This window comes from Oxyura jamaicensis, chromosome 5 (assembly GCF_011077185.1).
Source record: "Oxyura jamaicensis isolate SHBP4307 breed ruddy duck chromosome 5, BPBGC_Ojam_1.0, whole genome shotgun sequence".
Lineage (NCBI taxonomy): Eukaryota > Metazoa > Chordata > Aves > Anseriformes > Anatidae > Oxyura > Oxyura jamaicensis.
Window position 1 is genome coordinate 34,014,203 of NC_048897.1, and position 12,110 is coordinate 34,026,312.

General features: G+C 39.7%; 1 protein-coding gene across 1 annotated transcript in view; it reads right to left on the minus strand.

The window, feature by feature from the left end:
- The window catches only part of STON2 (stonin 2), a 76,062-nt gene that overhangs the window by 43,449 nt on the left and 20,503 nt on the right, over window positions 1-12,110 (minus strand). Inside the window, exon 4 of the mRNA XM_035328730.1 lies at window positions 8,209-8,406. Coding sequence (XP_035184621.1) covers window positions 8,209-8,406 — 198 coding nt within the window. The remainder of the gene's footprint in view (window positions 1-8,208; window positions 8,407-12,110) is intronic.

A 12,110-nucleotide genomic window follows, 5' to 3' on the forward strand; every position in this document is an offset into this window, starting at 1 on the left:
GTTCCAGCTTCAGAGAACAGATTTCTTTGATAACTGATTTTCTAGACCAAAGATAGATCCATAGGCATTAGGAAAAACATACTGTAGTGCCACCTGGGAAAGAGTTCAAATGGAGACTAATACTAGTATTAAGACAAAAATAAGAACCCATCTAAAAGGAAGATAGCTATTATGTAATAAGAGAAATATTAGGTTAGAGCAGCTACAAGTAGAATTTCTTTAAAACAGACTACTTTTATCTGCATTTTAATTAATGATAATGGTACAGAAAAGAGCACGCTAATGGTATTTTCTGAATGCACACAATTAGAAGGAACTGGTTATATAAAGGAAGTTCTAAATATTATACAGAAAGGAGCAGTTCATCTTGAGGAGTGGAGCAACAGAAATGGGATGAAATGTAATAAAAAATATAAAGTTCGTAATTCGGGCATTTAAGGACAGATACATTTGCAAAGATGAAGGAACTCACTAATTAGATATGAAAGAGAGTGATCTAGGATAAAGCAAGTCAGTCTGAGTATAGTAAAAGGGTACTTGTCTGATGCACTAGCATAAATGAAAGTAAGATCCTGGGGTGTATCAAGGAGAGAAATCCAGAAGATAGGGAAATATTATCATGACATCAGGCTATGGTGTGAGATCTCTGTCTGTGCAGTTTTGATTACCACATCTGAGAAAGATTAATTCAAACAGGAGCACCAGAGAGAAACAGGAGAAAAGAGAACCAAAATACTAAAGAGCTTGTCTTGTTCAGTATGGCAAAATGAAAACATCAAGGGATATGATTACACTGTATAAATACATTAAAGGGACTTACATTGGAGAGGGCAAAATGCTATTTAAAAGGCAATATTGGCATGGGAACAAGTGGATAGGAAGTGGTCATGAATACATTTACAGTTGGTGTCCTGGGAAATAGCTTCCATTCCTATGATCTTAAGTGAATAATGTTTAAAGCTCTCTGAAAACATTTACCTGTGAAAATACACCCCATTCAGTAAATTGTTGAGTAAAGTCTGCACTTAAATGGTGTAACTTCTGCAAAGCCTGTAAGGTGAATGAGGGCACTGAGCTACAGGATGTATGCTGAAAGGATCTCTACTAACCTTTTATGCACTAATCTAAACAGTTAGATTTGGAGAGGAGCATACTGCGCTGCAGCTATTTGAAAATTATGCCATGCCAGTATATTGGACTGGCATCCATGTCCCAAAATCCAGGTTGACAATTCTCAGTCTTAGTGACCAAAACCAGAATGAACAAAGTAGCCTGAAATCTCCTCTTATTGTTGTGTAACAAGCACAGTCATAATGCAAATATCAATTTATATCTGTTCTAAGATTAGGCAAGAGGACTTCAGTCTCGTCTGACAACACTAAGGACAATTAATCCCAAATTGCTTCTAATAACAAACGAGCAAGCTCATTCTACACCATTTATATCATATCTGTGCTCCAACACATTTGGTCTGATCAACGGTAGACCAGCTAGAAAGCAGACGTGTTCAAGTAGAGGCACACACCAACAATCACCTTACAGTGCTCTCATCCAACTGTGGTCATTTCTGGCTTGAAAGATCAGAAAGTGTCATTTCTTTTCCCTAACATTGGGTCCAAATAAAAGAATAAAGGAGGCAAGAGTGCCAATAAAAGTGAACATCAAAAATACTTAAGAAAAGTTTCTAAATGGGCACAAAAGAAAAAATTGTCAACATAGAAGCTAGAGGTTTTATTTAAATAATTCCTACATTTTTCCCGGTTTTAACAAATCTGCTTCCCATTTTTTTCCACACTGAGAAGGTGACTCTGCAACTGATCCTCTAAAGGCATTCATCAGCACTTCTCCAATTCCTGTGCTGTGTGTACCCTGTCCAGTGATCTCTTGAACCTTTGTTTTAGATAATATCACAGTAAGGGAGAAACAAGCAAATCTATGCCTTTGGGCATAATGATCACTCATTCTTACTTGTTGTATGCTACAGCCAGCCTTTACACCTGCTGTTTTACATTGCCACTTCTGTCCAGTCCCTTCTTATTCAGGCAGGAAATTCCACACAGAACTGGGATAGCACATCTCTAGCTAAGAGCACATGAAACAATTTACAGCTCCAGTTAATTACTACTACTGCTGAAGCCTTGCTTATTTTTCTGCTGCTTTGAATTTACAGTGTAAAAGGTGTGTTCCCTGGTAGGTGACTTCACTGTGAACCCAGCTACCTACTGCCTGAGAACAGCAGAAGCAGTGCAGCCAGCTCCACGGAGCGCCAGGCACGTCACTGTGCAGCACGAAGAAGGTTGCCAAGAGAAGCTGTGGATGCCCCATCCCTGGAGGTGTTCAAGGCCAGGCTGGATGGGGCTTTGGCCAACCTGATCTAGTGGGTGGCATCCCTGCCTATGGCAGGGGGTTGGAACAAGGTGATCTCTAAGGCCCTTTCCAACCCCATCCATTCTATGGTTCTATGACTGCTGTATCACTACAGTACCATTTTTGGCTTCTGCCAGTGGAACAGCAGCTCACTGCCAGGAACTGAACACAAAAGGTGAGATAATGCTGTTGAAGATTGCCACTGATGTTTTCCACTTCCATACCGTACCAAAAAGCTTGGTGCTGGGAGATGCCTCGGTGTTCTTCACTCCCAGTGGCTTTAAGTTTAGAAGTAATTTAGATTGAACAAAACAAGCCTAGTTTTTCTTCTTTCAGCACAGATGGCTACTGTATGCAAGTACTCCATCTCCAATTATGCTTCAAACTGAAACGTCCTGCCCAGCTGCAAAATCTCTGAACTCCTCCAGCTTATCACACAGGCATGTGGCTTTCTGCACAGCATTAGAGAGCAACTGGAGCCAATGTAAACACAGGGGCTGAGGAATCGCAGCACTGCAACCACAAACAGGGCTTCGCACCACCTAGCTCGCCTCACTGGCATGAGATAAGCTACAAAGCATCTACCCACATCTATTCTCTCGGGATATTGCCCACATAAAGGGAGATCAGCAGCTCAGTCCCATGACTGGGGCTGGAAATCTGTCTGCTTCCCTTTCACTTGCTCCAGCTTTGTAAAAATATCAGTGAATACATGTGGAAATCGTGACATTCATAAAGAACACCATGTAGGTTCAGCACTAAGAGCTTTTTTAACAAAGTATAACTCTGGTACAAATTCACAGTCACCATGGTTTGCGCATCAGAATAGCGACGGGGAAAAAAAACGATTCCCAGCGCCTCAGTTGGGAGATGCTCCATTGGCTGTTTGCAGCACAGAGCCAACAGCACAGGTAGAGTCAGAACTGACTCTACCCTGGTGAACAGGCAAGAAAACAATTAAACAGAAAAATGACCATATCTATATGTTTTATACATATGTTCTTAAACATATATATACATACATACATATATATATATATGTATGTATATATATGTTTTTAACTGAAATGTTCCTACACAACAATAAAAATCAGACCCAGTTCTTTCAAACCATCACTTTCTCCTCTTTTACTTTGCTTCTTCCCTGTCCTAGACCTGATGCTTCCAGGGATGCAAACGAGGCTGGACTAATCCACAGCAGAAAGCAGGATAAGACAGCCTAGTAGGAATGAGTAGGAACAGAAATTTTTGAGCTTTCTTCGAACTCCTTTATTCATATGAGAGCAACATTATATCCTCTCCTCCTGAAACTCATCAGCATTCCTAAAGAACAAGCAAGAATCTGACAGTCCCACAGCAGCTTACACCATTCTTTGGAAGGCAGGGTAACAGAGAAGATAACTAATCAGAGTTATTTTTTAGAGGACAGATGAAGCAGATACTGATCCTTTTGAGGTTAGTGGACTACTTTTAGCCTCAGCTGAGGTCACAAGGGCTGGCAGAGCTGAGCTCACTGACATCTTGATTCTGCTGTAAGTATTATCACTAGGACAATCCTTTTTCAAACTTTAAAAAAAAAAAAAAAAGTTGCATGTTGAGAACTCTTGGAGTTTTGAAGGGTTGTAGATGGCTAAACAGGGGCAAGCTCTGCTGCAGTTGATATTAATCAGAAAAATGTTATGGAGATACTTGCTCAGAATATGCAGTATCTCAGACTGCGGTTATGGGTTGGGTGCAGAAAAGACTGGGTGAGGTTCTTTGGCCTGAGATATGCAGAATGTTATAGTCCTCCCTGCTGATCTTAAAAGATGTCTGCAGACCAAGCCTGTTTCATAATTCTCTCAACACGATAGATAGAAATATACTTTGGCTTGTTGTACTGATTCTTTCTTCAATCTAACATTTCCCTCTCTCACCTGACGGCTTTCCTGTGCCTCTCCTTCCTGCCATAAGGAGGGACAAGGACAGTGACTCCAACAACACCTTTGCAGAGAACACTGGGATTCTTGGGTTCCTTAAATCATTCATGAAGTGTTTAAGAAGAACTGATTTCCAGTACACAGATCTGATTTGGGATCAAAACTTCACTGCTTGAATTATCTAGACCTAGCCTTCCTGTTCTACCTCACACATGTTAAAGTAGTTAGAAATATCTTAAGAAGAATATTGGATTAAAACTAGTTTATAAAATTCCTGAATTGCTAGATGCTGGCTAGTATTGGATGTGAGGAAGAAAAAAAAACTACTTCTGGCACAGAACAAGTGCAAGAACACATTCTGGATGCTATTTCCTCATCATATTCCTGAGTCCCCTCCTCCCTGAAGGCAGTGCTCAATGCTCCTCTCTCCAGCTGACTTTGGCAGGCTCTCCACCTAGGATTTGTCCTGTGTCTGGGACTTGGAACCAGAACAAGTTGGTTAATATTTACACAGCATCGCTGAAGTGCAGTTCTGGGCAGAAGGCTGTAACTGTCAGCATATGCTATTTCCCCTCTGGTCTGCTTATTAATGTTTGGTATCTCCAGAGCTTGTAACAATGCTTGTAGCCGGTTTCTTGCATTCAATGCCAGCACACTGCACAGCTGTATAATCTGTTCAAAGCTGCTTGTTTAAAACCTACAGAATACCATTCTGGCAGTCATAATACCAGGACTCAGTATGTGGCAGGCTAAAGTCAAAGAAACAGTATTTGTATGAAAACTACTGCATAAAAGGTGAGGGGGAAGGTTTGAAAAGTTCAAACTTCAGTTAGTACTTGCCCTCCATCACCTTCAAGATATAGCTGGAGCTAAGCTTTCCAGAGCTGTCATCTCCAAGTTTTAAAAAGAAAGCAGCAGAATCCCCTCAAAAAACGCTGTTTACTTTTAAAATAACAAAGCTCTCAAAGATAATTCCTTGTGTTATTTATTAACTTTCTAAATTTTGAGCCATTAGGGGTCACATATGCAACCTTCTATCTCCAAACATGCAGATGTTAGAAAACAATAATGGAGTGATTCCCTCACAATCCCCAATAGTCCTGGAGTTTTAGGAGAATGCCAAACAGGACAACTGCTCAGCATGCTGAACTGTCAACATCAAACCTGGCATAGCTGCAGCTCTCCTTAGATACCAATCAGAGCATAAACAACAACAGAACTGGCAGTAAAACACCTAAAATATATAGCAAACATCTACACAAGGGTGTGTATGTGTGTGTATATATGTGTAAACTTATATAATATATATGATAATTCTATGCATGTATCATAGAAAATCAGAGTAATATATGCCATATATAATATATATAATTATATATGAATTTCATGATTATATGTAATATAGACTTTATTATTATATTAAATATTACATGTGCTAATGTATAATAGATCTTATCTATTGCAGTATATACATATAGATTCTACATATATTATTTTTTTGATAAGTCAATATTTATTTTTAATTTATATAAATAAAATTATTTTAGAGATGAACAGTGAAGTGCAGAAATCCAAGCCAAGCTATGTAAGGGACACACTGTTCTAATGTGAAACATTTATCTGTGAGGTAGTTGTGTGCAACTTCTGAACAGATCTCAGGGTTTCCAAATCTCAAATCATAAGGAAAACCTCTCCCTTGCACCCCTGATGTGTAGATATTTGGTCTTTTTTTTTGAAAATGGAGACAGGCTTCCATTTCAGAATGAATAAATACTTCAATTGTATCAGTAACAGAGATGTCCTGTGTTATTTATCTTGCAGACTACAGCACAAATGCCAAAAGTGCTTCTGTCCATGCTCCTTGATCCAAGCTGAGCAACACAGCAATGCACAGGAGGAAGCTCTGAAGCTACAGGCCACTTTACCAGCACCAAACACAGCTTCACAAACACCGTGAAACCCCAGCACTTTACAATCCCTGGCTTGTAAAGTTTTTGTTGTTATAACCGTATAAAGGTGCTCATGTTACATGGACAGTCTGCTGTCACTTGACCCACATTTATTGGCTAGCTGCTGCAGGCTGGAACGGTCCCTCATATAACAAAGATATCGTAAAAGGATTCTTGGTGCCGGAGTTCAAACCAGCACTGGCAATAAAGCACAGCATCTTCTAACTGCTCTCTGATTGAAGAGCAAATCTTCGCTTTCAGGTCTGCTCATGCTGTATTTACCTTCACTGCTGTAAACCTCACTGTCTTTACAGGAAATCACTGAGCTTATCCTGACTCCATCAGTCAGGAGGCTTTCTGTGACCCCCCCCATAGTGAGGGTAATCAACTCTGATTGGGATTGCTGAGGTCTCTACCATCATTCTAGAATATCTTCCGAGGTCATATCTTACATAAACACATGTGCTAGATAAAGCTCAAGCCCATGGAACTGTTTTGCTCTTAAATCTTGTGTAAACTGAGAGAAAGTTGATTGCCAGCTAGTCTTACCTGCTTATAGCCTAACAGCCCCGGACACTACAATTCTCACTACTGGAACTCAGCTCTGTACATTCCTGCATTCAGACCTACCTCAGGCTTTCATCTGTTCCCTCGCAAAATACTGTGCCCTGAACTTGACAGGCAGTAGATGCTTAAGCATTTTGTATGCAGCATAAATTCAAGACAGGTGGTGATATTTTTGAAACAGCATATCCAAGATTATCTTCTATGGTGTTCAGGCAGTAAAAATTCCCCATTGCTAAAATAACTTTTCTCTGACCACTGACCAGATTTTTTCAAGCTTTTCTCATCTATACCTTTTTTTTACTTGAAAAAATATTAAACCTGATCTACTTGTATTGTCCTGATCATCACTAAATAGATGAAAATTTGATTTCTTGTTTTTGTTTATTTTTTTTAGAGCAGCAAAGCACATCTGTTACACACACTGTTACATTCACCACCTAAGAGCAAAACACATTATTAAATGCCTTACTTGTCTGAACTATTGGTACCAGCAAATCAATTGTCACAAACTGGGTAGCCACTGACTGTCCTCAGACTGGGCTGGATAGCTTCCAATGTACTGCAGGTGCTCCAGGAATTGCCTGCTCTTGGAGCTACTTATTTATTTCCTTTTTGTGTTCTGACATGGCAAGCCCAAGAAGACCTCTTTTTGTGCTCCGTGAAAATTTGCTTTATCATGCAGGAGTTCTCATCATTCCAGCTCTGCATGACACTGATGGCACCACTCTGCTGTATTTCTCCTGCTTCAGGGGTTCTAGAATACAACTGAGGTGCAAAGAGCTGCAATGCCACACAGAGCATTTATCTGCAGTCAGGACATCATCTGGCATGCACAGATCACTGTAGGGTCAGCCAATATCCTTAATGGATCAAAATCTGCTGCTGAACCACCACCTGTCATTTCCTACGCCGTCTTTTTATTATTCTACAACAACAGTGCATCCAGCAGCCTGGATCCGTGTTTTGGCACTCACTGAAACTGCGGGAAGTGTGGAGACCTGGGCCTGCCTCACCCGAACACTTTGGTGAGTTAAAAACATTTCTGCACAGAAGATCAGGAAGGGCACTGGACTTCTCCCAGAATATACTGAAAGCAAGCTCTTCATATACCAAGAGCTTAAGCTGATGTGGTATGCAAAAGAAATACTGCTGCATTTCACTGAGCTAAGTCCACCAACAGGTACACAACAGGTAACAGGCTCTTACTTTGGCAGCCTGCACATATCATGGGTGTGCAAAATCCAAGTGTGATTACTTGGTGACTGGACCTAAAAAAAAGCATTATTTGCCTAATCCTTGAGTTTGTTCTGCATTTAGATGCATTTCCAATTCCAGTTCAATTCTGAGCACAGTGTTTGAGTAATGTCAAAAAGATTGAGACAGAAACTCGAAGCTCCCCCTCTTACCAGCTGAATCTGCTGCAGATGTTCCACCACTAGTCAAGTCCTCAGTATTAACTGACTGCAGATCTGTGTAGGATGGAGCAATGCTGGGGCTGCTGGTATCCTCTGAGTTGGTTGTCCAGCTGCTCTCCGATGCATGGGCATGCCTCTCAGACGAATTGGAGGAGGGGGAGGTCCAGCTGGGTGCTTTTGATGGAGACACTGGGTGCAGGAAACAAACAAGCACCAGTGAGAGACTTACAGGGCAATCCTCCAGGAGCAGAAGATCACTATTCCAGAGATACACTATACCATTGTACTGAGACTCTGTAAGTATTAATTCCAACACCCACAGCAACACAGTTATTTTATAACAAACACACAGCAACTTAACGAGTGCACGGCACTGTTAGCCTCCACTGGATGGGAGCAGCACTACTCTGCTGTCTGCCTTACATCCCGTACTGCTGGCAGCTATTAGTTTTCCTGTTGTTCAAGTATTGTAGAAGCAGTACCTTTTCAGAGCAGATAGATTTCATGCTTCTGCCACTGCTGACAAGATCTGAGTATCTGTATTGTGTGACACAGTGGAGTTCTTATAGCACCATAGATTTTATAAAGTGGTTTTATTGTATTTCATTAAGCATTCTGTACCTGTGGTGCCCATTCAAATATAGCAGTCATCTTAAGGAAGCTACATATGGGAGGAGAGTATAAAAATAAAATGACCTATTGATGTGAATTAGAAATGCCTTTTGTTTCTGAATATGCAGAATGAAGTGCCCCAATCTGAATAAACTGAATAAAATTTCTGCTTAGTTTAGGCCAAAAATCCCATTCTACTTTCTTGCCAGAGCCTACATGTCAAGCAGTAAGTCCTGCTTAACCATCATCCAGAGATGATAAAACAATCTTATACATGCACTGCTATGAATTTGTCTTGTATACTCTACCCACCATATCACTCACATTAACTTTTGAGTTAACAAATGGGAGACTCTAGTAAAGAGGAAAAGAAAGATGCAGTAAAAAATCTTCCTGAACTAAAGAATTTCTAATTTCACCTTGGCATAATAGCTGTTTCTCCTAAATTAGTAAATCTATGTTTATCTTTTAAACAAGCAAATATCTCAATGCACTTCAAATCTGAGTTTATAGAACATCCTGAGATACAGAGGTTCTTGTCTCAGCATGTAACACGTAATGAACCTTTATCAGGCTGAAAAATTCTTCAGAAGAAAATGGCAAATTAATGTTGAAGAGGATTTCTCCATCAGAACAGTGTGATGGGACACCATCTCGTTATGGAAAAACATACCTTTCTGTGTGCACAGAGGTGGTACTATGCAAACAGTGCTCCCTGCCTTGCCAGCTAAGAAGTGCAAATTTACTTTATATAGCTGCGCTGTTACCCTCAGGTAATGCAAGCACTAATCTATTTATATTTGTACAGCTGTGAGCCTATGTACTGAGCTGCTTCTGAGCAGTCATCCTGAAGGATGAGGAGCTGAAAGGAGATCTATCTCCTTACCACATCACACATACAACTGTGTTATAGTAACACAACCTAAAAAGCCCCACTTCTCCATCCAGTAATTCTGCACTGTGTCATGCTTGATGCCTGTCAAGAAGTGATGACAAGTACCTGATTATAGTCTGCCAGCCCCTCAGGCCTTTTGTTAAACATTGTGTGAGGTATCTGAAAAGCAAACCCTAAAACTTTACCTGAAGTTGCTTTGACGGACAATGCTCAATTGGACACAGAAGACAAGCTTAAATGCTGATCTCCATATGTGAACCAGTAACAAGACACTTTTTCTAAGTGTGTTTTATAAAAAAGATCTTAGCTGTAAATTTGCAGTGGTGCTTTTTTTTTTTTTTTTGTTAAAGTCAGTCAGCAATATGATAAACAGGCTAATTTAGACACACAGAAGATTTAATAATTCATATACTTATATAATAATAGTAATTCTTTTTGTTTGCTGCTTTCCAAACACAAGTGTTGTCTAATGAGTGACACTGATTGGAACATCATTGCAGAATAACTTCTGTATAAAAGCAAATGAATTTCACTGCAGGTAAGTTGTGCCACTTTGGAAGAATACATTTTTTTTTCTAAATAAAGTGACATTTATTTTGGAAAACAGTAACCACAGAGAGCTTTTCCTGTAACAGGCATTCCTTTACTACAGTCAACTTCCATTACTACAGTCAACTTCCACCTACCACTGTTAGGTTCCTGAACTTGAAACTATAATATTTTTCCCTATACTGGAGTAAAATCTCAAAAAGCAAGACAAGCTGAAGCAAACATCTGCACATTAAGGCCTGTCTTCAGATGTTTCTGCTGCTCTCCAGCCTCCTGGAAGTGCTGAAACAGAAATCCTAAATAATATAGTTTTTTTTTTTTTTTTTTTTTTTTTTTTTTTTTTTTTTTCCCTAGAAATTTGGAATTCTATCTCCAGTGCAGAGGCAAAGCCTTCCAATTGCAGCAGTTCTCAGAAATTTGTGTTAAAAGACCAGGCACACAACTGTTCCGAAAATGGAAATCCCATAGCATGCAAAGAATAGTAAAAAATCAACTCGTTTCCCAAAGTGTTTCCTTATGTGTTTTCCAATGTTTCCTTCTATTTACATTTTTATTTTTCTGCATCCATTTGTTCTTAATACTTGGATTTTAATTAGCAGATTTACTTATAAGCATTCATTCCTTTTAGATGTTTTGAAGACATATTTCTTGATCCCTGCACTGTATTCCCATAAACCTTGTTAACATAAACATTGTTTTCTTTCCTATCACACAGGACCTCAGATTTTATTGATTTAAGGACAGCATCACAGTTTGTCTAGTTTTTAGTTGCTGACCTCATGTTGCACGTACTTTCCATTTTCAGACAAAACAGCACAGAATGGTTAAACGGAGATTTGTCTCACTGTGGGACAGCCTCTCAAGGGACACAGTATGAGACCAAGTTACTTGAGCCATTTAAAACTAGACAAAGCTCTCGGGAAGAAGGAGTGGGGGTGGAACAGATGATGTAATAGATCTTGCCTCGCACTAATTTTGGTGCTTTGCTGAATTCCTCATTGAATGCAAGGGTGCAGCTAACACCGATAGAATATGAGATTGCTAGCTGAAAGCCCATTGTATAACAAATGCAAATGTTATGTCACTGGCTGGCTGTGATCATTTACTGATTATGTAACAATTGTGATAGGCACATTTGGGTGATTTCTAAAATCCCAGTTTTCATTTTTGCAGTATCAGTTTGACGAGTCTGACTAGCCAGATAATAACTACAAGAAAAATCAGGTTTCTTCTTTTTCCAGCAAAAGGGAAATGTGGAAGAGGGCATCACAATGCATCATTTCTTTGGCTAAATATTTCTGTGGCCTCACTCAAGAGCTGCTGCTTCCCAGGGAGAAAGCCACATGATTTTGCAGCTGTCAGCCATCTAAGCATAAACCTGAAAGGCAGAAATATTTTGAAAGTAAGAGATTTTGCTTTTCAAATGTTTCAGGCATTTAATTTGGCTGAAGCTGGTAGAATGAAAGGTTTACAGGAATGTCCTAAACAAAGGCAATTTCTACTCTAAGGCTCACAATGTATGTTTTTCATTGCTACACCTCAGCTTTTACACTTCCTCTTCATCTTCTGAGTTCTTTGACCGTTTTCAGCTCTTTGTATCAGTCTCCCTAGTTTCTGCTCCCTCAATAAAGTTTTCACTTTAACCAGAACAAGGGTCCAGCATTAGATTTGCTTTTCTTTTAAACATATGTCCTACAGGATAGCCACCACGTGGTAGCGGCCTTTTTAAAGTAATAATTTTTTCAGATGGTGACCACTTTTGGACAGATTCACTTTCCGAGGAACCTGTGCAGAAGTGTCACGACACTAGGGTTAGAAGAAGATAGCATCTGCCTCT